The 27,530-nt window shown below is 42.8% G+C and overlaps 1 protein-coding gene and 1 pseudogene across 1 annotated transcript in view; both read left to right on the top strand.

Moving 5' to 3' along the window:
- Positions 1–27,530, top strand: part of MEI1 (meiotic double-stranded break formation protein 1) — a 75,178-nt gene that overhangs the window by 29,081 nt on the left and 18,567 nt on the right. Inside the window, exons 16-22 of the mRNA XM_045866804.2 lie at positions 341–401; positions 1,819–1,916; positions 5,115–5,283; positions 10,850–10,997; positions 18,866–19,141; positions 24,746–24,911; positions 26,026–26,130. Of these exons, the coding sequence (XP_045722760.1) occupies positions 341–401; positions 1,819–1,916; positions 5,115–5,283; positions 10,850–10,997; positions 18,866–19,141; positions 24,746–24,911; positions 26,026–26,130 (1,023 nt within the window). The remainder of the gene's footprint in view (positions 1–340; positions 402–1,818; positions 1,917–5,114; positions 5,284–10,849; positions 10,998–18,865; positions 19,142–24,745; positions 24,912–26,025; positions 26,131–27,530) is intronic.
- Positions 15,467–16,009, top strand: LOC123837695 (chromobox protein homolog 3-like; annotated as a pseudogene).

Below are 27,530 nucleotides of genomic sequence, written 5' to 3'. Positions count from 1 at the left end.
ATCCTTTTTGGTTTGGTGTGAACCATGAGTTAGAGGGACGCAAGGCTGGAGAAAATAGTTCAAACTCTTGCATTAGCTCAGGTTGGTGATAGGAACTAAGGCAGTGTTAGGGGGTATGCAACAGTGGATGTGGGGCAGGAAGAAGAGGGAAGAGCTCAGGGTAATGCCTTGGGTTGTGGCTGCCATCTAGGTGGATGGTGGTGATTTTTATTGAGAGGAGTCTCACTAGAAGAGGATTTGATTTGGGAAGGCAGGGGAGGAGGCAATCAGTATGTGCCAGGATTAGTATGTAATAAGTCTGGTTTAAACTGCTCTCTGCTTTCTTCCCACTTCTCCCAAGCTTCATCATCTTTCATACGACTAACCCTGGAACTGAAGGCCAGGTTCTGCAGCAACCTGAGGTATGTATGGTCTCAGGCAAAATCAGTGGCCAAGGGGTCAGTGTCCTTGACTGGACAAGTGGAAATTTCTGACTGGTATGGTTTAGTCAGAGGACCATGAGGGGATTGACACAGTGTCGGGATTGCTCAGCAGCTGGTGGTATGAACTGGACATGCTTCTGTAGCTTTTATTTAATCTGGTTCTGCTGAGACATTTATTCCATGTGATACTTGGATGGGCACCTGTTACATCAAAACTGGAAAGGCTCTTGGTGATCATTTGTCTAAAGCCTCATTTTACAAATGGGGAAATAGAAGCCCTAGAGGGTAATGAAAGAAGTGTCCACAGAGAGTCATGTTCTAGTTGCTGCCAGCCCAGCATTTCCAGAGGAGAAACTCTCTCTCTTTTTTTTAAGATTTTATTTATTTATTTGACAGAGAGAGACACAGCGAGAGAGGGAACACAAGCAGGGGGAGTGGGAGAGGGAGAAGCAGGCCTCCCGCGGAGCAGGGAGCCCGATGCGGGGCTCGATCCCAGGACCCTGGGATCATGACCTGAGCCGAAGGCAGACGCTTAACGACTGAGCCACCCAGGCGCCCCGGGGAGAAACTCTCTTGTTCAAAGTAGATCCTTCAGTCTCTGTCTTGTTATGTTTCTAGAGTAGTCTTGTCTTCCTTCCCATTTATGATTTGCTACCTGTCTCTGCATTTTTTTTTTTAAAGATTTTATTTATTTATTTGAGAGAGAGAGAGAATGAGAGAGAGCATGAGAGGGAGGAGGGTCAGAGGGAGAAGCAGACTCCCTGCCGAGCAGGGAGCCTGATGCGGAACACGAGCCTGGGACTCCAGGATCATGACCTGAGCTGAAGGCAGTCGCTTAACCAACTGAGCCACCCAGGCACCCCTGTCTCTGCATTTACTTGACAGATCCCGTTTGTTACTGCCTACAGCCTGCAAGGTGACCGCAATGCAGTATCTAGGTCTCCTTGCATATCGTTGAATAGAACACCCAATCTTCAGGAGGGGATACAAATACAGGGATCCATCTGGATTCAAAGTCACAATTTTGGATGTTTGTAGTTCTCCTTGACTACCTGTCTTGGGTTCAATAGCTTCCCTTTTTTTTCTAGTACTTCCAAGCCCTTTCCTGGCCTAGGAGCACTTGTATTTGTTTGTATGTTTTGTTAAGTTGGAGTTCAGTAGCCCTCCTTGATTTATTTTTTCAGTTTTAGTGAATGCTTATGTGCTAAGTTACAGCTATGGCAACAGGTTCCATATTAATTATTCACAGCTACCTCCAGAACTCTTCTTCCAGGGCCATGGTTAGAATTTCACTGGGCTCTGGCACAAGGCAGTGGTGCCCCAGCAGGGATAATGCTGTCCCAGCCAAAGTCGCAATGTCCTCTCTCTTGTTCTCTCTTCCTTTCCACCCTCTAAGTCACTCAGCCCTAAATCAGGTATGTTCCAGTTTCCTCTTCTACATGAGCCTCAACCTCCTCTCAGCTCCAGAGAAGACAGGACCACCTTCCCAGGAAGGTAAGATGCTGCAGCTTGACCACTCATCAGGTCCATGGTGATCTTTTTACAGTCTGGATGCCTTTGTTGATTGGCTGGGTAGTGAGTTAATATCACAATAATTATGACCTCTTTGCTAGAAGCTGCCCAGAGGAACCATGGAATCATGGAATAGTGGGACTAGAGGTTAACACCTAGGGAGATGAGATAATAGAATCAGAAAACAATAGAATCCAAGGTTCCTGGACCCTTAGACTCTAAGGGTTGAGAAAGACTCCAAAGCTTATCAAGCCCAGTTCCTCATCCTGGCCATCTCCTCTGTAACATCCCTTACGCCAGACCTTTCACTCTCTGCTTGTTACTTCCAGAGACTTCTGCTCAAAATACTTGGAATGGCCTGTTCCATTTCTTTGTTTCTTCAAGAAATATTTCTTGAGCAATTATCTACTGTGTGCCAGACTCTTTCCAGGTGCTGGTGATAGAGTTCCAAAGTCCTGAACTCATGGAATGAGAGCGGGAGACAAGAAACACATAGATACAATGTCAGAAATGAATAGGTGCTATGAAAACAATAAAACTGGGCAAAGGGATAGAGGATGATGGAGGGAGAAGATGCATGTTGGATAGGTGGTCAGGGAAGGCCTCTGTGAGGAGGTGGCGTGTTAGCAGAGGTCTGAGTAAGATAAAGGAAGCACATACAGAGTCTAGGCAGGGGGAACAGCAGATGGAGGGCTGAGAGCTGAAGTTTTTCCCTCTGTTGAATAGTCATTGAGCTCCTGCTACATGCCAGGGAGGCCTCAGTGCTGCTGTGGATACGGTGGTAATTATGACATGTTCTCTGCCCCCTGGAGTTCCTCTATCCTAGACCTCTTTTGGTATAACATAAAACACTTTAATCATTGTTTTATTCATTCGTTCAGCAAATATGATACCTTCTTTGTAGTGCTAGCCATGTTTCCTCTTTTTACATTTATGAAGACATGCCATGCCCCCCCATTTCCTAAACCTCACTGCTTTTTTTTTTTTTTTAGGATTTTTATTTATTTGTGAGAGAGAGAGAATGAGAGACAGAGAGCATGAGAGGGAGGAGGGTCAGAGGGAGAAGCAGACTCCCTGCCAAGCAGGGAGCCTGACGTGGGACTCGATCCCGGGACTCCGGGATCATGACCTGAGCCGAAGGCAGTCGCTTAACCAACTGAGCCACCCAGGCGCCCCATCCTCACTGCTTCTTTTCTTTTTTCTCCAACACTGTGCCGAGAGAGGCAGAAGCCCAGGTGAACATTTTCATTCCTTCCAACGTGGCTCGGCTCCTAGTTCTCTCACTATAGCAGCCACTCCTCTCTGCATGGTGTCCTGCTCTCTGCATGGATACAATCCTTCATTCATTCATGGGCAAACATTCACTGAGTGGCTACTCTAGGCCAGGCTGTGACACACAGGCCCTATCTCCGGGAGCTGGTGGCTGAGAAAAGACAGATGAGACAGAAAGTTACAGGACACGCAATCAAGTGCCCCGTTCAAGTGTGGACAAGGGTGTGACTCATACCACCTGGGGTGGGGAGGACAAGCTCAAAAAGAAGGGAATTGTGGAAGGTAAGCAGAAAACAGGCAGAAAAGCGAGGGGAGAGAATCCTAGGCACAGGAAGCAAGGTGTTCAGAGGCCCAGAGGTATAAGAGGACATGTTTAGGGTGCAGCAAGGAATTCTGTCTGACCAAACCAGCAATGAATAGATGTGGAGTGTCAGGAGTTGCAAACCTATGTGACATAATTTGTAGTATGAGAGGTATAAGTGGTCTGTGGTCTGGTCCGTGGTCTGGCCTGCGGAGAGACTAGCACAACTACTTTTGCCGTGGTTGGTGCTGCTGCACAGCATCTCCTGGGCTCACTCTGCTAGCCCCGCTGCTGCTGACAGCACTCTCTGTTTTGGGAATGGGAGGAGCCCCCATATCTGCCTCCTCAGACACTGAGGTCTTGTCAAATCTCAGAGCGCCAGGAAGAACAGCAGACCTTGTTTACATGCAGACTGCTTCTTTTATATATCAGGAGAAAGGGCGGGTGGATGTGTGAAACTCAAGGATATTAATTTCATTTTTACGATAATAATCATAGTGTGCTTTGATGGAAAAATCACTAAACTTAGAATTAGGAGACCTGGCCTGGCTCCGCTATCAAATTGCGTGTGCATTCTCCATCCTCACCCTCCACTTGGCCCTAAGTCCACTGCCCTGGCAGGACAGACTTTTCACTTGACCTCTAACTTGGCCCCCTACTTTCAGTTTCTCATCCTCAAACCAGTCTCCATCCATGCTGGAAAGATCTGAAAACCAAGTCTTACCCTCCTAACACCCTAGCCTTCAGCTGTGGTCGCCAAACATCAGTCTGTGGGGCATTGTCAGACAGTGATGAAGGTTCCTCTGATCTATGGTGAAATGTGGAAAAGAAGGGTAATAGAGTGAATTTTCTATAAAGTTGACTTTATTCAAAGTTTAAGCTCTGAAGTCTTTTCCTTTTATACTCTTTTGGTATTAAAACACCCTTTCTCTTCTGAAACAGAGGTTTCATAGGAAATCTGTTCTCAGGATAAAATCCAAATTCTTTACTCAGCATTCAAACTACAAATTATGTCACATAGGTTTGCAACTCCTGACACTCCACATCTATTCATTGCTGGTTTGGTCAGACAGAATTCCTTGCTGCACCCTAAACATGTCCTCTTATACCTCTGGGCCTCTGAACACCTTGCTTCCTGTGCCTAGGATTCTCTCCCCTCGCTTTTCTGCCTGTTTTCTGCTTACCTTCCACAATTCCCTTCTTTTTGAGCTTGTCCTCCCCACCCCAGGTGGTATGAGTCACACCCTTGTCCACACTTGAACGGGGCACTTGATTGCGTGTCCTGTAACTTTCTGTCTCATCTGTCTTTTCTCAGCCACCAGCTCCCGGAGATAGGGCCTGTGTGTCACAGCCTGGCCTAGAGTAGCCACTCAGTGAATGTTTGCCCATGAATGAATGAAGGATTGTATCCATGTTCTTCCACATGTTACCTTTAGTCTCTCCTGGCAGGCTGAAAGCTTTATAAGGCAATAGGAAACTGATTTCCTTTTATCTCACACGTACCCTGCTACTCTGTGCAGTACTCTTCATATAGTAGGTACTCATGTGCTGATTAGCTGCTTTCCTGTGTTCTCTATGTGGCTTTCTCCTGCTTGTTTCCTCCCCAGAACTCTCTGCAGTATCTGCATTCCTGCAGCATGGGCTGCCCCAGATAAGCAGCAGGAGCCCCGAAAGCCTTGCCTTCCTGTCAGATCGCCAGTATGTGGAGGGAACTGCTCGCCAGAGACAGTACTGCATCCTGCTCCTCTTCTACCTGGCCTACATCCACGAAGATAGGTCAGTGTTCAATGCCAGTGGCTGGCAGTGCATCCTGGGACCCACATCTGTAGCCCAGTTTAGTTCAATAAATATTCACAGAGGCATCTGCTCCAAGCCTGGTGCTGGGCACTGGGGACACAGAGATAAGTGAGAAATGGGTTGTATTCCTGAGGGGTTCACATATTGGAGGAGGGTTAAGGCAGGGGGGTAGTCACAGTGTTGAGAGCAGAGGCCTAGAGTGCTAATGAGAATTTTTCAGTATCTTTAAAAAGTATTGTTTGTGCATAGAAAAAAATTTTTAATGGTTTACTTTGGTTTTAAGAATTACTATACAGGAGCACTTGGGTGGCTCAGTTGGTTAAGTGTCTGCCTTCGGCTTAGGTCATGATCCCGGTCTTGGGATTGAGCCCTGAGCCCTGGGGCAGACTCCCCTCTCAGTGGGGAACCTGCTTCTCGGCTCTCTCTCTGCCCCTCCCCTCTCTCTGCCCCTCCCCTCTCCCTTTACTCCTCCTCTCTTCTTCTACCCCTCCCCTCTCCTTGCCCCTCCCTGCCACTTGCACTAGCTCTTTCTCGCGCTCTCTCTCTCAAATAAATAAATAAAATCTTTCTTAAAAAATTACTATACAATTTAAGGGGCACCAGGGTGGCACAGTCCGTTAAGCATCCAACTCTTGGTTGCAGCTCAGGTCATGATCTCAGGGTCCTGAGATTGAGCTCTGCACTGGGCTCTGTGCTGGGCATGGAGCCTGCTTAAGATTCTCTCTCCCTCTCCCTCTGTCCCTCCCCAGTCTCTTAAAAAAAAAACAAAACAACAAATTACTGTACAATTTATTAAAATTTCAAAATCAAAGGACTATTATTCCTTAAGCTTAAAAAATAATTTTATTGAGGTAAAATTCACATAACATAAAATTAATCATTTTAAAGTTAACAGTTCAGTGACATTTAGTATATTCACAATTATGCAACCACCACCTCTCTCTAGTTCCAAAACATTTCCATCACCCCAGAATAAAATCTCATACCCATTAAGCTTTCACCCCCTGTTCCTTCTCCTGGCACCAACAATCTGTGTTCTGTCCTTATGGATTTATCTATTCTGAATATTTCCTATAGATGGATCATACAATAAATGACTTAGCAGAATGTTTTTTTGAGACTCATCCAGTTAGCATAATATTTGTAGCACATATCAGTACTTCATTCATTTGCATGTGGCTTGTTTAGATGTTCCAGCATCATATGTTATTTCTATCTTTGAGTTCAGTTTTTTGTTTTTTTAAGATTCCACATATAAGTAAGATCATAAAGTATTTTTCTTTCTCTCTCTGACTTATTTCACTTAGCCTCATGCCCTAAGGTCAATCCATTTTGTTACAAATGGCAGGATTCCCCTTTTTTATGGCTGAATAGTGTTCCCATTGTGTGTATGTACGTATCACATTTTCTTTATCTGTTCCTCCACCAATGGACATGTAAGTTTTTTCCATGTATTGGCCGTAGTAAATGGTGCTGCAGTGAACATGGGGGTGTACATATCTTTTTGAGTTTGGATAAATACCCAGAAGTAGAATTGCTGGATCATATGGTAGTTCTGTTTTTAATTTTTTGAGGAAACTCCATTCTCTTTTCCATAGTGGGTGCACCAATTTACATTCCCACCAACAGTGCTCATGTGTTCCCTTTTCTCCATATCCTTGCCAACACTTGTTTTTTCTTGTCTTTTTGATAATTGCATTTAACAGGTGTAAGGTGATACCTTATTGTGGTTTTGATTTACATTTCCTTGCTGATTAGTGATGTTGAGCATCTTTTCATGTACCTGTTGGCCATCTGCACGTTTTCTTTGGAAAAATGTCTATTCAGATCCTCTGCCCATTTTTAAATTGGACTTATTTTTAATTTTTTTTTAAGATTTTATTTATTTGACAGAGAGATATTGAACACGAACACAAGCAGGGGGAGGGGCAGGCAGAGGGAGAAGCAGGCTTCTCACTGAGCAGGGAGCCTGACACGGGACTTGATCCCAGGACCCGGAGATCATGACCTGAGCCGAAGGCAGCTGCTTAACCAACTGAGCCACCCAGGCGCCCTATTTTAATTGTTTAATTATTTTTTTTTTACTATTGAGTTGTGTGAGTTCTTTATGTATTTAGATATTAACTTTTTATCAGATATATGATTTGCAAAGATTTTTCTCCCATTCAATAAATTGCTTTTTCATTTTGTTGATGGTTTCCTTTGCTTTGCAGGAGTTTTTTAGTTTGAGGGGCGCCTGGGCGGCTCAGTCAGTTAAGCCTCCGACTCTTGATTTTAGGTTGGGTCATGATCTCAGGGTACTGGGATCCAGCCTCATGTGGGGCTCTGTGCTCGGCGCAGAGCGTGCTTGTCCCTCTCCCTCTGGTCCTTCCCCCTACTTGCTCTCTTTCCCTTCTCAAATAAATAAATAAAGCATTAAAAAAAAAAAGCAGCTTTTTAGTTTGAAATAGTCCCCTGTTTTTTGGGGTTTTTTTTTTTTGCTTTCAGTATAAGATCTAAAATAATCATCCCCAAGACCAACGTCAAGTAGCTTACTGCCTATGTTTTCTTCTAGAAGTTTTATGGTTTCAGGTCTTAATTCATGTCCTTAATCCATGTTGAGTAAATTTTTGTGTATGGTATAAGATAGTGGTCCACTTTTATTTTTTTTTTCCATGTGGCTGTGCAATTTTCCCAACAGCATATATTGAAGAGACTATGCTTTCCCCATTGTATATTCTTGGCTCCTTTGTTGTAAATTAATTGACTGTATATGCATGGGGTTATTTCTGGGCTCTCTGTTCTGTTCCATTGGTCTGTGTGTCTGTTTTTATGCCAATACCATACTGTTTTGATTACTGCCCATGTGATTCTTTGAATGTTTTGTTTAAAAATAATGTAAATATGCAAGTAAAATAGTTGGGTATAAAGTTAAAATAAAATACATTTCCATACATCTGCCAGCATTAACTACTGTTAGGTGCCTTGTGTGAACTTGTCTATGCATCAACAACACACATATGCTTCTTTTTTTCCAGTATACAGAATGGGGTATTATATAAGGTCTTCAATTTGCCCTTTAACCTAACAATATATCTTGGAGATCTTTTCATGTTAGTACATGTATTAATAGGTCTACCTCATACTTTTAGTAGCTGTATAATGTATAAATTATACCTATCATCCATTTTATTTTTATTTCTTAAATAAACATTTTACTTTGGGGTAGTTATAGATTTATAGGAAAGTTGCAAAGAATACAGAGAATTCTTCACTAATTTTCTCCTAATGTTAACATAACTATGGTACATTTATCAAACTAAGATACCAACCTTGGTACATTGGTATTTTTTCCTTTTTTTTTTATTGTGGTAAAATACACAAACAAAATTGACATCTTAGCCATTTTTAGTGTACTGTTCAGGGGTACTAAGTACATTAATATGTACTTAGATTTTGTAAGTATATGTAGCATGCTCTTTGTGCAAGGTGGTTTTGTTATTTGGCGATTCAGGTTCTTTCTCCTAGGAGTTGAGTTTGTCTTTTTGTGCTGAACCCAGGGGCAACCTCTTCTTGGCTCCTGGCACTCAGTAGGCTCTTAATGAAAAAGCAACTTATTGAATGGGAGAAAAATCTTTGCAAATCATATATCTGATAAAAAGTTAACATCTAAATACATAAAGAACTCACACAACTCAATAGTAAAAAAAAATAATAAAAACAAAAAAACAATTAAAATTACATTAATATGGTTGTGCTACCATCACCACCATTCATCTCCAGAACTCTTTTCATCTTGCAGAAGTAAAATTCTGTACCTGTTGAATAACTCTCCATTTCCCCTTCCCAGCCCCTGGCAACCACTATTCTACTTTCTGTCCCAATGATTTTGACTACTCTAAGTACTTCCTATAAGTAGAATTATGCAGTATATATCTTTTTGTGACTAGCTTATTTCACCTAACACAGTGTCCTCGAGATTCATCCATCCTGTAGCATGTCAGAATTTCCTTCCTTTTTTATGCTGAATAGTGCTCCATTGTATGTATATACCACATTTTGCTTATAGATTTGTCCATCGATGGACACTTCGATTGCTTCCACCTTTTGGCTGTTGTGAATAATGATGCTGTGAACATGGGTGTACAAAGAGCTCTTTGATACCCTGTTTTCAATTCTTCTGGGTATATACCCAGATTGTTGGATCATCCGATAGTTCTGTTTTTAATTTTTTTGAGGAAATGCCATGCTCTTTTTCACAGCTCTGTACTATTTTACATTCCCGCCAATGATGCACAAGGGTTCCGATTTCTCCACATTCTCGCCAACACTTGTTATCTTCTGCTTTTTGACGGTGGCCATCCTAATGGATGTGAGGTTATTATCTCATAGTTTTGATTTGCATTTCCCTAGTGATTAATGATGGTTAGTATCTTTCCCTGTGCTTATTGGACATTTGTATGTCTTCTGTGGAGAGATGTCTATTCAAGTCCTTTGCCCATTTTTGAATCAGCATGTTTTGTTGTTATTGAGTTTTAGGAGTTTTCTATTTACTCTGGATATTAATCCCTTATTAGATACATGATTTGCAAATATTTTCTCCCATTCTGTGAGTTGTCTTTTTACTCTGTTGACGGTGTCTTTTGATGCACAAAAGTTAAAAACCTTCATCAATCGATTTGTCTGTTTTGGGGGTTATTATCTGTGCCTTTCTTGTCATATCGAAAAAAAGCATTGCCAAATCTGATGTTGTGAAGCTTTTGCTTTATGTTTTCTTCTAAGAGTTTTACAGTTTTAGGTCTGGACTCATTTGGGGAATATTCTTTTATATCATGTTAGGTGAGGGTACAAAGTCATTCTTTTGTATATCCAGTTTTGCCAGGACCATTTGTGGAAAAGCTTATCCTTTTCCCCCATTGCATGGTTTTGACATTCTTGTTGAATTTCACTAGTTTTTCCTCTACTGTCCCTTTTCTGTTCCAGGACATTATGTTGTATTTAGTATTACCCATTTTAAAATGTTTAATTTTTTTAGGAACTTAATCTGATGGGTGAGAGATACACATGGTAGAAAATTCACAAGGTATAATAGGGTATATGCCTTTTGTATTTTACCAAAAAAAAGTCAGTCTCCTTCTCACTCCTATTGCCGTTACATGTACAAGCACAGACGAATCCCTTCCCCAGAAAGTAGCCCACTGAACACATCAATGTTTAATGATAAAAAGGAGTGGACTGGTGGCCAAAATGGGACTCCTAAACCCCAGAAGTAGCAGCCTTCTCTTTAATAGTGCTAGTCTAGTTGGCAGACACTTCACCTCCTAATTGTGAGTGAGGAGTCTCTGGCCCCTAACAGGGCCTTGTATAAAGCATAGAACCTTGTGCTATGCGTGTATGGCAGTGTTTTGTAAGTATATGTAGCATGCTCTTTGTGCAAGGTGTTATTAGGCCATGGACATGCTGGGGCAGAAGGACAGAAGGCAGAGGGAGAATGTGGCAAGACAGGATGTGGCAAGGCAGGATAGCCATTTCTGTCTTTTTCACTCAGGCTCTCCTTGGTCAACAGGTTTGTCTCAGAGACAGAATTGTTCGTGGCTGTGCAAAGTTTCCTCCTGTCTCTGCAGGAGCAGGGTGAGCGCCCTCCACTGGTGGTCTTCAGAGCCTCCATCTATCTGCTTGCAATCTGCCAGGACAAAAACGGAACACTAGATGAGGTATGGACCAAAATGCCTGGGGCTCTTCCTCCTCCTGCTGCACCCCTTTACATCATGGCTCCTTGAGAGACCATGACATATTATAGAGAGAAGGTAGGTGGCAGAGAGAGATAGAGAGGAAGAGAGGGAGAGAGAGAGTCTTGGTGGAATGGGGAGTGGGAGGGGGCTGACATTCAGATTTAATGAATTCTCTCAGTAGTCCTGAGAGGTAAAGATTATTATTTCTACCTTTTACAGGTAAGAAAATCAAGACTTGGGTTAAAGTAACTTTCTCTAGGTCACACAATTAATTGATGGTGGAGCCAGGATTCCAATTTAGACTTAACCAACTCCCAAGGCTCTTTTCTTAGTACAGCCTCTGGTTTGAGAAGGAGAGACATGTGAGGTATATCCTTCTGTTAACAGTTTATCAAACAAGGTGGGTTGCTGGGACGCAGAATATTGTTAGGCTGATCTTGGATCGTTTTGACAGTGGTTGTGTGTATACAAGTTTTCTCTTTCCAGATTCTTTATAAATTCTTATGGGTCAGGACTATATCTGATTGATCACTAAATCTCTCGCCTCTTTCATTGAAGATTGCTTCTACTCCTTAGATGTGGACACTTCAGCTTCAACCTAAGGATACTCTTTCTTCACTGACTAATAACTTTGCCTCCTTTTTTTTAAGGATTTTAAAAAATTTATTTAAGCAATCTCTACACCCAACATGGGGCTCAAACATGACCCCGAGATCAAGAGCCACATGCTCCTCCAACTGAGCCAGCCAGGCACCCCGTCTTTTTGATTACTGTTGGGGCAAACATGTTGTAAGCAGACCTGGTTTAATTTGAATGGAAGCAGAAAGTTGTAGTTGAAGTGCATGAGTTTTCAAGTAAGATAGACCTAGATATACAGTATCCCATTGTCTCTTTTTTGATGATATTTGAAGCCATTGGTGATCATTGCCTACTATTAATTCATTAGGGATTGCAAAATAATAACACCCTAATTCTGGCATTCACTCTTTGTTTGTTAACTGGGATACTTGCATAAAAGGAAACTTCCTTTATCAACTACTCAGTTACTCTAAGTGGTAGATTATATAGGAAGCATAGGTTGAATGTTTGATTCTTTCCCTTTTTTTTTAAAAGATTTTATTTATTTGAGAGATAGAGAGATAGTGAGAGATAGAGCATGAGCAGGGGAGAGAGGAAGAAGGGGGCACCTGCTGAGCAAGGAGCCCAACACGGGGCTCGATCCCAGGACCCCGGGATCATGACTTGCTTAACCGACTGAACCACTCAGGCACCCCTGATTCTTTCCTTCTAATTACAGTTTTTACAAGAAATGAGTTGGTTTTCTAGCATTCCTCAAAGGGGACCAAAGAGATTTTTTTTAGTGTCATTATGAATTCATGGATTTAAAAATATTTGATGTTTCGATCCACTGTAGTTATTATCCTTTTGAAGCTCCAGTTGTCCTATCGTTGGTCAGTGGGAGCCTAGAAGGGTAGCTCCTGAGTCCTTTTGACACAACCCTAGTAGTCTTTGGCAGAGTTTGGGTTTTCTACTATGACAAGATGCTTTAAGCTTGTATACACTTCCTGCTCTCCCATTTGCTCTTGAACCTACCCCAGTTAAGCTTTCAATGTTACCACATCTCTGAAAATGCACTTATTAAGGTCACCAGTAACAGATACATGACTAAAGCCAGTAATCAATATTTGTCATTATCTTACTTGACCAGTCAACAGCATCTCTTTTCTTTGAAACATTGCCATTATTTGGCATCTAGAATGCTGTGTGCTCCTGATTTTCCTCCTACCTCTCTGGCAGTTCTGTCTCAGTGTCTTTTGGTGATTTTCTCTTATCTTCCTGACCTCTAAGTGTTCTAGTGCCCCAGAGCTCTGTCTTTGATGCCTTTCTTTTCTCTTTAAATTTATTTCTTTGGTGATCTCATATAGTCCCATGGTTTGATTCATGGCTGAATTAAAAAGGATGACTCTGGCTTCTAGGACAATAGACCAAGAGGGTACAAGGTGGAAGTGCAGAAACCAGTTAGGAGGTTATAGCAATAATGTGGACAAGAAATAGTAGAGGAGGTGGTGAAGAGCATTAACTTCTGGATATATTTTGAAATGGAGCCAATAGAATCTTGATGGATCGATTAGTGTGAGGTGTAAAAATAAGAGAGAATAAAAGGATGTTTCCAAAGATTTTGGTTCTGACGGAGGCCAAAGAACTGTTGTATTGAAATACTAGAGGGAGTGAGCTGGAAAGTAGGGGGGTGGTGGTAAAGTGGGATGCTTGAATTGGGATTATTAAGGAGCATGCCGTTCTTGGTAATGATGAAGCCTAGGGGCATGACCACAGGCACGACCGGCTGAGGCAAGTGGAGGAGATTAGAAGGGAGAAAGAGAACTTAGAGGCCATGTTTCGGAACTAGGGAGGTGGGAGCAAAAATAGCCTCAGCTTGAGAGATTGTAGGCAAGACAGGTTTTTGGAAGAGGAGCAAAGCAACAAGGTGAAGGGAATATTCAAAGAAGAGGCACAGGACAAGGAGTTTGCAGAACTGTGAGTGAGTTCTAGAGGACACTGTGGAAGGGTTTTGGGAACTAAGAATGAGTGGGAGATGGGGACAGAAAAGAGCACATTTTGAGCCGTATGGGATGATCTGAAATTTCTGGGCTTCCTGAGGTGACTAATGTAAATGGGAGAAAAGGACGTGATCGGAATAGTCCTAATGGCTTCAAGACCAATAATGGTGGTAAGGTTGGATTTGGGGGGCCTCTCTCCATATCTAATGGTGGTGCTGCAGAAACGTAGAAGGAGCCCATGGAGCTCCAGGCTTTCTCTCTAGGGTGTGGGTCCATAAATGATGTATAACATTGTTTTGCATGTTTAAAAATTATATATAAGTGGTAATATATAATCACAGCTTGATTTTTAACTCAATTCTGTTTGTGTATTATTCATTCAGGATTTTTTATTGTGGTAAAATACACAAATAGGATTTATCATCTTAACCATTTTTGGTAAACAGTTCAGTGGCATTAAGTACATTAGTATTGGGCAACTACCGCCACCAGTCATGTCCAGAACTCCCTTTATCTTGTAAAACTGAAACTCTGTACCCATTAAATAATAACTCCCCAATGTGGATTGACCACTTGACATGTGTCCGGTGCTGTCTGGGCTCCTGTCAGGGTTGGGGTGAATCAAACATGTTCCCTGATCTCAGGGAGCTCCAGTTTGGCAGGAGAGACAAAAAGATCCTCTACAGGCAGGCAATAACAGTGCTCTCCTGGAGCTGGAGGACTAGTCAAGAGGTATGAAAACACAGAGAGAAAGAGATTGTATCTGATTATGGCATCAGGAGAGGCTTCATTGAGGAGAGAATTAAGATACGGAAATGGGCAGTTTCCCAGTCTATCCCTTCAAGGAAGAAAGTCTAGTGTATGTGCCTTAGCTAAGTCATTTGACAGACTGGAGAGAAGCTCGAAAGGTAGACTTAAGTCTTTAACAACGTGCTCAAAAATGAAATTAAGGAAACAATTCCATTTATAATAGCATCAAGAAATAAAATACATTGGAATAAATTTAACAAAAGAAATGTACTTCTGATCAGTGAACATTATAAAACGTCATTGAAATTAAAGACCTAAATAGAAACAAATAGAAAGACATCCTGTGTTCATGAATCAGAAGACTTAATAGCCACTTAGAAGATTAAAAAAAAGTTCTGGGATACAATGTACAATATACTGACTATAGCTGATGAATCTGTTCTGCATATTTGGAATTTGCTGGGAAAGTAGAGCTTAAAAGTTCCAATCACAAGGAAAAAGACTTTGTAACTTTGTAACTTGTGAGGTGATGGATGTTAGCCAAACTTGTGATCATTTTGCAATATATACATTTATCAAATCATTACATCGTGTACATTAAACTTACACAATGTTATATGGCAACTATATCTCAATAAAACTGGGAGAAAAAGACTTTATAGTGTTCAAATGGCAGTACTCCCCAAATTGATCTATAGATTCTACACAATCCCAATCAAAATCCCGGTTGTCCTTTCCTTCTTTCCTTCTGTCCTAAAATTCATATGGAAATGCAGGGGGCCCAAAATAACCAAACAATCTTGAAAAAGAAGAATAAAGTTGGAGGGCTCACACTTCTTGATTTCAAACTTACTACAAAACTAGAGTAATCAAGGGAGATGCTGGAGACCCAGGACCCCGAGCAGCTCTGAGGTGGTGAATAATAGCTCTTCAAGTCTGCAATAAAAAAATGGCCTCAAGGGGCGCCTGGGTGGCTCAGTCGTTAGACTTCTGCCTTTGGCTCAGGGTCCTGGGATCGAGCCCCGCATCGGGCTCCCTGCTCGGCGGGAAGCCTGCTTCTCTCTCTCCCACTCCGCCTGCTTGTGTTCCCTCTCTCGCTGTGTCTCTGTCAAATAAATAAATAAAATCTTAAAAAAAAAAAAAATGGCCTCCAGTTTACAAAAAAAAATGAGAAAGAAACAGAATGAAAAGCGTGAAAAAGTAGAAGAGGCAGAGCCTGAAACGTTTGTGGCAGAAAAAGTACTGGACCAATGTGTAATGAATGGGAAGGTGGAGTATTTCCTGACGTGGAAGGGATTTATAGATGCTGACAGTACTTGGGAACCTGAAGGAAATTTAGATTGTCCAGAGTTAATTGAAGCATTTCTTAATTCTCAGAAAGCTGGTAAAGAAAAAGATGGTACAAAAAGAAAATCTTTATCTGACAGTGAATCTGACAATAGCCAATCAGAGAAGGAAAGAGATGCTGCTGATAACAAGAGGCTTTGCGAGAGGTCTTGATGTGAATGAATAATCAGTGCTACAGACAGCAGTGGAGAATTCATGGTTCTCATGAAATGGAAAGATTCAGATGAGGCAGACTTGGTGCTGGCAAAAGAGGCAAATATGAAGTGTTCTCAGATTGTAATTGCTTTTTGTGAAGAGAGACTAACTTGACTTTCTTGTCCAGAAGGTGAAGCTCAATAATTGTTTGTGTTGCTTTGTTATATATGTTTTTATATATACATTTATGTGTGTGTATATATATGTATGTCTGTGTGTACATATGGGCCTTGGTTTTTTTATTTATCACTATGAAGAAATAACATTCTAATGAAAAACCAGTTTGATAGGTTCGTTTTGAAGTAGTTGGAGTTCTTTTGCATCTAATAGCACTGGTTACTTTGAACAAATAAAAGCTTCCTGAAGTTGCTTCCTTTATCAGAAAAGAATATTTGAGACCATGGTATATTATTCCCCTGCATTCAAGAACACCTTTTCTAAATGTTGGGGGAAGTCTTCATAGTCGTTACTCAATCAGAATTTGTGTTTAACTCCCATATGCCCAAGGACCATTCTGGGTTTTTTGTTTACTTGGGTTTTTTTGGTATATATACATAAAATTACATACGTAAATGGTTTCCTTCCCTCCCTCCCTCCTTTCTTTCTTTCCCTTCCTTCCTTCCATTCATTCCTTCCTTCATTCATTCTTTCACATTTACCAAAACAAAAAGAGCATTTCATAACCAAGGATAGGCCCATGTTTCTGAGATGCCATCATTTTCAGCACCCTAAAAAATAAATCACTTGAGGCGCCTGGGTGGCTCAGTCATTGGGTGTCTGCCTTCGGCTTGGGTCATGATCCCAGGGTCCTGGGATCGAGCCCCGCATCAGGCTCCCTACTTGGCGGGAAGCCTCCTTCTCTCTCTCCCATTCCCCCTGCTTGGGTTCCTGTTCTCGCTCTCTCTCTCTTTCTGTCAAATAAATTAATAAAATCTTAAAAAAAAGAAAGAAATCACTTAAAGTTAGATTGAAATTTTTCCTGAAACCTTAACCTTTCAAATTTTGTAATTAATTGGGTGATTTAAATATAATAGAAACAATTTAAACTGGACAATGTAAAAGCAGCCATATCAGAATCCATATCCATATCTACAGTTAAAGAAATGCAAGTTTATTTGCAAAACCTCTGAAAGGAAAATTTTATCACAACTTCCCCACCCAAATGAGAAAACTAGACAAGTCCTGGTGTGTTTTAATTAGGTAAGCAAAACTTAGTTAAATGGACATTTAAAGTTTCTTTCTAGTGAACCATTCCTTTTCAAGAAGTTGGAAGCCCTGTGCTGTATTGGATAAAAGGTCATGATTCATGGAATGTCTAGACTTCATTCATGGAAACATAATCATAATCAGATGGTTAGAGATGTTGGTAATTTAGGATCTTCTGAAATAAATGAGTGAACAGACTTCTGTAATCTAAATTCTTGACCTGCATGTTGTTTCTTTACCCCAACTCATTCCTTACATGTAGGCTCAATCTTCTTAGTATTTGGGTTACTGGTTCCGCAGAAGCCAGGAAAAACAATAACTTTGTGGTGAATGTTATCCAACTGTATATTGGATATTGTTTACTTTATTATAAATACTGGTAAATAGTCATCAGTAGTTTTATATTCCTTTTATTTATTTTTTTTAAATATTTTATTTATTTATTTGACAGAGAGAGACACAGCTAGAAAGGGAACACAAGCAGGGGGAATGGGAGAGGGAGAAGCAGGCCTCCCGCTGAGCAGGGAGCCTGATGCGGGGCTCAATCCCGGGACCCTGGGATCATGACCTGAGCCGAAGGCAGACGCTTAAAGACTGAGCCACCCAGGTGCCCCAGTTTTATAGTCCTTTTAAAAAAAAAACTAGAATAGGGCGCCTGGGTGGCTCAGATGGTTAAGCGTCTGCCTTCGGCTCAGGTCATGATCCCAGGGTCCTGGGATTGAGCCCCACATCGGGCTCCTGGCTCAGCGGGGAGTCTGCTTCTCCCTCTCCCTCTGCCTCTCCCACTGCCCATGCTCTCTCTCTCTCTCTCTGTATCTCTGTGTCTCAAATGAATAAATAAAATATTTTAAAAAATAAATAAATAAAAATAATAAAAATAAAAAAACTAGAATAATCAAGACTGTGTTTCTGACATAAGGATAGTCATCTAGATCAATGGCATAGAATTGACAGTCCAAAAATAAACCCACATATTTTTTATAAGGATGCCAAGACAATTTAGTGGGAGAAAAAATAGTCTTTTTAACAAATAGTGCTAGAACAACTGGATGTCCACATGCAAAAGCATGAAGTTGGACCCTTATAGTATACACAAAATTAATTCAAAATGGATCAAAGACCTAAATGAAACAGCCCAAACTATGAACCATAAAACTCTTAGAATAGCATATTAAGGATTAAATTTTGCTATATGTGCAATGGGAAGAGCTAGGTTTTTGAGGGTTAATAAATGATTCAGTACACATGCCCTTTGCCCCCTCTGTGCCAGGTCCAATGCCAGGTGCACAGATGAATCTGCGTCAGTCTGTTCCCTCAAGCAGCTCAAGTCTAGTGTGGGAGGTAGACACCTACACTGATCGTTACAACACACCATAGGAAGTGTCATTACAGAGCTGGGTTTCTCAGCCCTGGCGCTATTAACATTTTGCACAACATAATTCTTTTCTGTGGGAGGCTGTCCTGTGCATTGTAGGGTATTTAGCGGCATCCCTGCTCTCTCCCACTAGATGCCAGTAGCACTCCCGAAATCAAGAAAATAACAAATGTCTATAGACATTTCAAAAAATCTTCTGGGGGAACAAAATCACTCTAATTTGAGAACCACTGTTGTAAGATAAGCACAGTGAGTTTTCTTCTCACCGGAGGGCACTGGGATGAGCTAGTGAAGATGTCCTGGAGCACTGAGATGCCAAGTACATTTTTCCCAGTTGTGTCTTGGCTATGTTTGTTGGGCTGTCTTGGGGTCCTCTGCAAGATTTATTTAGTCTCTTTCTTTTCTTTCTTTGTCTCCAGGCTGTGGTCAGTGCCATCAGAAAATTTTTAGAGGACATCCCCGACCTGCACCTGGTTTACATCCACCATCCCCTCCTGCTCAGGTTCTTCCTGTTGTATCCAGAGCTGATGAGTAGGTTTGGGCACCGTGTCCTGGAACTTTGGTTCTCCTGGGAAGAGAGCAGCTATGAGGAGCTGGATGATGTCCCCTCTGCTGGGCAGTCCCCTCTTCCTACTAGCTTAACAGCCCTGTTCCACATGCTCAGAAGCAGCCCCAGCATCCTGCTCATTTTGCTAGTAGGTAGACCACTTACTCATTTCTACATTCAGAGATGGTGGGTTCTCTCTCCCTGGGAGTTGGTTTACTGAGGTCAGGAGGCAACTGCAGTTGCTTCTGCCTGCCTCTGGATTTATTGCTGTTTCCATGTGAATGGGAGGTCCTTTGGCTAGCAGGTGCCTGGTTTCTATGAATCCATACTCTTTTCTAAGTCTAATGGAGGTTTGCTAACTGAGAGATCTGTCCGTCTGTACTCCTCGGGGGATAGAACTATGAAATGCTGACCCCAGTCACCATTCCCTCTCACCTCCCTGTCTTCTCTCAAACAGATTATACTAACAAGGGTTTAATGTCAGAGGAGACCCTTGGGGCATGTTAATGGAGATGGCTGATTGTAGAGGGACAGGGCATTTTTTTTGCCATGACTCATAGGATAATGTTACATGTGCAACACTCACTTGGGCAAACCCAGAATTGTCAGAAATTCCAGTGCTTTTTTTTTTTTAATTAAGACATTTCCTATAATTCCTATCAGGTATATCAGAGAAGCCAGCTAGCTGCCTGTCGTCTACAGTTTCTAATACACTAGTTTTAGCTCCATCTTTTCTTCATCCACTCAAGAAAGCATGTTGGAAAATAATGAGAGTGACATTATTTTATTGTAGAGGTAACTGCTGTAAGTTGTTATTTATTTAAAAAAGCACATCATTTGTACCATTTGACACCTTGTATTTAGTGAGTGATTACTAGTGGTAGGTGCCAAACTGACTTCAGCATAGGAGACATTTAGTTTTTTTTTTTTTAAAGATTTATTTATTTGAGACAGAGAGAATGAGAGAGAGAGAGAGCACATGAGAGGGGGGAGGGTCAGAGGCAGAAGTAGGCTCCCTGCCAAGCAGGGAGCCCGATGCGGGACTCGATCCAGGGACTCCAGGATCATGACCTGAGCCAAAGGCAGTCGCTCAACCAACTGAGCCACCCAGGCGCCCAGGAGACATTTAGTTTAAAACCACTGTTTTCAATGACATAACCCATTAGGGGAGAGTGGGGATTCCTTTGATGTTCTTAATCATCAGCAAACATGATTTATTGAGTGTTTTTTTTATTGGACTGACTTTATTAGAGTGATTGTTGTAGAAATAACACCTTCATGTTGTATACCTCACTTCCTTAGGCACATACTTCTGTCCATATTCACACACATATGCACACGCTCCCCCCTCAGACTTTAATCTTCACCTTCCATCCCTGCGATCTCTTATCTTAGGAGGTCACACGTGTTGGCTTGATAGGGGCTGCATTCATGCTTTGGCTCAAATTCTTCCTTGAAGGAGGAAGAAAGAAGGAATGGGTTAAAAGTAAAACATCAGTTCATAGAGGAGGAAGGCAAGATGGGTGCCAGGGAGAGTAGCAATGGACAGAACAAAGATAACTGGATTTTCTTTGCTAGATGAAGCATTCAGGGTTAGTTTCTCACACAGAGTAGGTTGCTGACCTGTTGAATTAGGGTTCTGGACAGAAGTCTCTCTCAAAAAAAGCAGATAGAGATATTTACAGCATTTTTTTTTTCTTTTTAAACAAACGAAGAGATAGGTTTAGGGAGGTTTTTCCGTAAGTCACAAAAGTTGAGATTAAAACCCAGATCTTGACTCCCTGTGTAATGTTCTTCCCAATAAACTGAGCTAACTCTCAGAACAAGAGAGAAAACAACCCTGATCCAGTGTTCCATCAAACAGGAGAGCTGTGTATTTGAGCAGCGGGGCTATAGGGAGGAACTGGACCTAGAGCCTGCTGCACGGGCCAGGGAGAGAATCAGACACAACAAACCACTAATACCTCTCTTAACAGTGTGGCAGTAAAGGTCAGGCAGAGTGCTTGGGTGGCAGGGAGGGCAGAAAGGTGTCATATATGTCATATATTGCAAAGGATTTGACAAGTGGAAGTGTTGGGGAAGGATCCTGCCAGGACAGCACAGCAGCATGCAAGCGCTTACTGTAATTCAGGGACAGTGAGTGATCTGGTGAGGTTTTGGAACATGAAGGGTATGTCACAGGAGTTGGGGTTGGAGAAGGATAAGGAGGAGCAGGTTTTTAGAGGCCTTGATTTTAGTTGTTCACTTTTTCTTTTCTCATACATTTATTTGGTACTTACTAGGCACTAGGCATTGGGGATACAAAGATAATTCAGATATGGTTGGTCCCTGCCCTTAAGGGAATCACAGATGCTTGTTTCATATGTCACCTTGTAGAGACTTCTAAAGCATCCCTGGAAGGAGAGAATCAAAGAATAGTGAGGCTAGAAAAAAAATCTCAGATCATGACACTGGGCTATGGGAGTGGTGGGAGAGTCTAAGCCCCTACAGACTTACTTCTGGTTGCTCTGGTTGGCTTCTACTGGGACCCAGACTCTCACTGGTCCCTGCCTTCCTAACCCTTTCCATGTTCATGTCCTTCCCTTTACAGCCAAACTCCTAGAAGTCTCAAAATTGTCATCTCTTACTTATTGCTCCACCCATGGGCTTTTGCCTCCATTGCTACTTGAAACCATTCTTACCAGGATCAACAGCAATGTTCTTGTGACTAATTGCAGTGGACTTTTTGGTTCTCATCTTACATGACCTGTTATTATTTGATGATTGTCCACTTTTTACTGACACATTCTTGGTTTTGGCAATACCAGCTCTCTTGATTTTTCTCTTACCTCTTTTGGCACTTCTCCCAGTCTCTTTTATAGTTTTCTTTCTGGCTAGTGCTTGAAACTTGATGTTCCTCAAAGTTTTGTCCTAGGTTCTCTTTTTACTCAGTGTCTTCTTTCTGGGCCATGTCAATAATTCTCATGGATTTGGTTGCCTCCTACTGTATGCTGACGACTCAACTCTGTCTCCATCTGTGACCTTTCTCCTGAGCTCCAGACCCATATAGCTAACCATCTATTTGACATTTCTGTCTAAAATAGAGCTCATTATCTTCCTCCCCCAAGTTTTCTTTCTTAGTCTGGGTCTTTCTAGGGTGGAGATCCCTCCCTAGATGAAGACTGTCCTAGGCCACTAGCTTCAAGGAGTGTAAGTACTTAAAGGAAACAAGAGAAACATGAATCTCAAGAGAGCACATCCTTAGAGAGACCCTGTCTCCGGCAAGCTGGAGCAGGTACCCCACCCTTTGTTGTGGTGACACAGTTTCTGTCCTTGAATGTGAACCACCCTCACGACCCTTCCTTCCTGGGCAGAGAGGAAGGAGCCTTGTGTTTTGCTGGCCTAGAGTTCAACAGGAAGGCTCTATCCTGAGGGCTGGAAGCTACATAGAGACCTAGGAAGATGAAGACTTTTTTTTTTTTTTTTTTAAGATTTTGTTTATTTATTTGACAGAGACACAGCGAGAGAGGGAACACAAGCAGGGGAGAGTGGGAGAGGGAGAGCAGGCTTCCCGCTGAGCAGGGAGCCCAATGCAGGGCTCGATCCCAGGACCCTGGGACCATGACCTGAGCCGAGGGCAGACGCTTAACGACTGAGACACCCAGGCGCCCCAAGTGAAGACTTTTCTGAGCTTCATTTTCCTTGTGTATAAAGTGGAGATAACATGTAGATAAATATATGGGAATAACATGTGGAAAGAATATGTAGGGACACTCTTGCTGTCCTGTACACAGTAGGCTATCATTCACTGATCGTTGACGGACTCTGAATCAGAGAGAGAATGGTAATCTCAGAGCAGCTTATTGAATTGCTCAAGGTCATATAACTAATAAGGGTCATGACTATGATTGGAGCCTAAAAGTTAATGAGCTTTTCACTAAATTAGATCCTGGAAACATCGGTGGTGAAAAAGAATAGCAAGGAACAACTTTGCTGTCTGTTTATATATGTAATTCTTGACATTTCTCCCCAGCTTCTAGCCACAGGAGGGGAAAAGAGTCTAAAAATAGGTGTTGGTACCAATTTCTGTTTTTGGTATGGGTAATTAACAGCTGAAAACAAAGCTTTTAATTGCCACTCTTATCAATGGGTGGTCTTTCATGTAGGTTGTTTAAATGTGAAAAACAGTGATGTCCCAGAAGCTCTGTTTGTTCCCTCCTTAGCCACATCACCCTACTTGATCCAACCGCATAAAATTCTGGACAGCTCTGGGCAGGAGAGACTTCAGAGTGGGCCATGTTCCATCCAGAGCCTTCCCCACTGACCCACGCAGTGGGGTGTACCCCTTCCCCCCAACCCCACCCCACCCTGGCATTCACCATAGTCACCAAAGGCTGAGTAGCCCTCTTCCTTTTGGACTGTTAAAATTTAACTCAGGGTTCTGAAGGACCAGCTCTCTGGTTAGGCAGCCAAGTGCTGGTGAAGGAGCAGGATCAGGAAATTGTTTTGGCTTTGGGTCCTGTGACTTTGGGCAAATCATAGCCACTCTGGGCTTAGCCTCATACCCTGTAAAGTAAAAGGGTTGATGTACATGAACAGAGTCTCTCTAATCCTCCTATTCTGTGATCGTCTCCTTCCAGAGATGTTTTCTGAGTCCCTCTAAGGTGACAAAGACAAACCTCATCCTTGTTTTTCATTAACTCCTAGTATAGTAGAATTTACAGTGCCACTGCTGTCTTAATCTGCCTGTTTCCTCATTTGAGAAATTAGGGTAACCCCTACCTAGAAGAGTTATGAAGATACAGATAATATATCAACAAACATACAGCTACAGTTGGAACACATCACAGTACCTGACATTATTAGTCCCTAATTGAGCAACTGCTATTGATTTATAGTTGTTTCTCTGGTCGCCGTGGACGTTTGTGAAGAGCCAAGCCCAGATGCCCCCGTGTCACCCAGTGATCACATCTGGAGTTGTCTGGCTGGGTGCCCTGTAGCCATGTCTCTTTCTGTGTCAGCTGTCCTCCCTGGAGAGGGAGTCTGTGAGTGACCTTGGATTCGTAGCACCAAGCATGTTAGCCTGTCCAAAGGAATTGGCTTGTTTGAGCCGGTAGGTGCCAGGAGCTATCAGTAGGATAGTGTCTGGTGTGGCTTCTGACTGCCTTTGCCTTTAACATATACTCATTAAAATTAATCTGAAAGCAAATAAAAAGCAGTGTCCTTTCCTACCTTCTGAACCCAAGGCCTTTACACCTTGGGGCAGAAATAGCCAGATGCTATGGAAGAGAAGGGGCCTGACCTGGTCCTTGCTTCCCTTCCTGTGCCCCGAATCTGTCCTAACCCATCCTCTTCCTGCCCTGTGACATCTCCATCCCCCTCTATTTTCCTCCCTTAAGGCACATTCAGGTCCCCTGTCCTGAAATAACCTCTTCTTGACCCTAAAACTTATATTTGTCAGAGAGAGGCATCCTGGAAAGTAGAAAGAGCTTTGGGCTTGGAGGTAGGAGATTCACATCTTAGCTGTGCCACTTACTGGCATGGGTGACCTTTGGCATACCACATAATCTCTCTGAGTCTCTGTTTCTTCCTATTTAGGATGGACCTGTTCAACAGACTAGTACATAATAGGTGCCAAGTAAGGGAGCACTCCCTTCCCCAGGTTTTATGACACCATCATCCTGGGTCCTTCCCCAGTCCCTCTCTTTTTCACTGTCTACCTGTCCCCAACCATGATGTCCTCTGAGCTCTGGCTTCCTTTTCTCCTGCTCAGGATCTCATCTATTCCAGCCCAGTGGACACAGCCCGGAAAGTACTAATTGTCCTAAGGACCTTTTTGAGGAAGAATGAGGATGTCGAAGTGGGTGGTCTCATCCGAGGCCACTTCCTGCTGATCCTACAGCATCTATTGGTGGAACATGGGGCCTCTCCTTCAGGAGGTCAGTCTGGAGCTGTCGGGGCATGTTTTTACCTGAAACTCAGGAGTGGGCATCTCTGCCCTGATGAGGTCTGCTCCAGGAGAAAGAATCAGAGTTTTCTCTGCAAAATAAAAATCAGGCCAGTGTGACATCAGGCCAAACTTTACCTCCTTGCTCTCATCAGAGAATGAGCACTCAACATATTTGATATATGTGTGTGTGCGCATGTGGAGTGCATGTGTTTATGTTTAATATTTCTGTGTGTTTAGCATAGGCGGGTGTGTTCAGGCTATGCATGCATGTCCCCACCCTGCATGGCGTGTGCTCAGAGCTGTTTGTCACAAGAATGGTAGCCTCCAGTTGGGGAGAAGAAAGCGGGAAATAATAGGGGAGGCCAGGAAGGCAGCAGCAGCCCGCAGGGGCTGGGAAGGGGGTGGATCTGAAATGTGTTAGAAGCTGCCAGTGAGATCCAGAAGGATAGTTTCCAAATCTGGAATGGGACTCCCTGGAGTCAAAGAAGTTTGATGTTTGGTACAGTTTAAAGACACTGAAAAGGTTGGCATTTGGCTTATCTTTTCCTATTTTTAAAAAGTTAAATTTTAAAATTTCCAAGCAATTAAGGGGAAGTGGGAGGAGAGCTATGGTTCACTTGATCCAGTCCTGACTGAGGATGGAAGTTTGGAGGTAGATTTAAGGGTGTCTGGAGGAGCTGAGTCCTTCTTTTTCTGGGAAGGATAAGTCATATCTAACTGATAATAACGTATAAGAGCCATGAGATTTCGTGGAAACATAGTTGAAAAAAGTGGGCATTGAACTCAGATTTAGGTTCAAGTCCTGGCCCTGCCACTAACTGGCTGTGGGAGCTTGGAGAAGTCACTCAGCCTCTCTGAGCCTGTTTTCTTAACTGCAAAATGGAAATAATCCCTATTTCACAAGGGGGATTAAGTGAAATATTAAATTTCTGGTACCCAGCCCAGAGTTGGCACTCAATATGTCAGTTGCTCCTGTTCCCAAGGAAGAAGGCAGGAAGTAGGAGTGAATCCCAACAAACATTTACAGTGGGGTAGGGTGTCTGTCTGACCTTGGGGTGATGTGAGTATTAGGTCTCCTGACCAGCCCTCCTTGTTCCTCACAGCCTCGGGGAACCTGCCATTGCTCCTGAGCCTCCTTTCTTTAATGCAGCTGAAGAACACGTCAGAGCAAGAACTGGACAGTATGGCCATGAAGCTTCTTCACCAAGGTGCTTGGGCTTGGGACAGTGCCTGAGGGCCCAGGGCTGGTCGTGCTCCTTTATTCCATCATTCAGCCCTTTGGAAGAAGCTAGTGGGTCACTGTTCCTGTGAGCTTCTTGCTATGGGACAGCAATGGCTTTGAGATCTTTCTCTAGTTGTACTGTGAGAGTGTTTGGGAAATGAAACAAAAACAAAAACAGGACACTGTGTGTGATAGGCACAGCTCTGGAGTCAGGAATGCCTGGGTTTGTTCTCAGTCACTAGTTATGCAACCTTGGGCAGTCACTTAGCTTTAGGTTCCTCACAGGTAAGACAGTAGTACTTAGCTGATTTCGGGTTGAGGTAAGGGGTAACTAGTGCCAAAGGCTCACAGTGCTTGGCGCACAGTAGACCTCCAATGCAACTCTCTGTGCAGACTCCCTTTTCCTGGCACAAGCTCAGTTCTTGTTCCACCTCACTCCACAACTGACTCAGGGTCTGATAATCCACTTCACAGTTCTCTAGGCCTCTTCCACCCATACCCAAACCTCATTAGGACCTTTCGTTGCTGATTAATGCAGTTGCCACTTGATAGGCAGCATCCTTAGGAAGATTTATTGAGGAAATACTGAAATCAATAGGAAAAATGGTGTGTCTTCAGTACCTGTGGAGTGTCGGGGGCTCTGGCCACAGGTGAGGATGGTTCTTTACCTGGCTGGAGCCCAGGCCTCCTCATGAGATAGGTGTCAGGCTTAAAAAGGGCCTTCAGGCATGGCCTGGTGCTGGTCCTCCCAGACTGTCTGTCAAGGGTAATACTCAACTGGGAGGGAAGAATGCCTGTGACAAAATCAAACTGCTGTCAAAAGGGCCTCTGAAGGGGATAATAGTGACCCGAAACATACATGTGAAATATAATATACATTTATATATAACCCTTTTATTTGAGAACATTGCGAGTAGAGGACAGGGGTGAGGAGGGGGCTGCTTGTCTGGTCACTTAGAACTCAAGTGTGATGTGGCCGCCAAAACAGTGAATGGAGACTTAGGAAGGTTTCATATTGAGGCGATGTGGGTCAGGGGAGCAAAGAGTGCCGGATCCTAGGAGAAAAGGGATATGTTCTATAGGTGTCTGCTCTACAGAGTAGTAACTACTCTGATGAGGGCTGGGGGAGCATGAAGAGGCATCAAATCTTGCCTTAAGAGGTTACAGAGGGCTTCATGGAGGAGGTGAACTTTGAGCTGAATCTTGATTGCTGAATAGGAGTTAAGGAGTTAGCCAGATGAGGGTGATGTGAGAGAGAATATGGCAAATTCAGGGAACTGCACACTGATGGTGATGGAGTCCCCTGGGAAGGTGGTGAGTGCCCCATTGCTGGAAGATTTCAGAGGCTGGATCTTTTCCTGCTAGGGGTGGCAGGTTGGCCTAGAT

Source organism: Mirounga angustirostris, unplaced genomic scaffold (genome assembly GCF_029215605.1).
Source record: "Mirounga angustirostris isolate CCGP_5_RB_7025 unplaced genomic scaffold, mMirAng1.0.hap1 SCAF_5, whole genome shotgun sequence".
Classification (NCBI taxonomy): Eukaryota; Metazoa; Chordata; class Mammalia; order Carnivora; family Phocidae; genus Mirounga; species Mirounga angustirostris.
The sequence above is the reverse complement of the archived record's forward strand: the minus strand, read 5'-3'. Positions and strand labels throughout refer to the sequence as shown.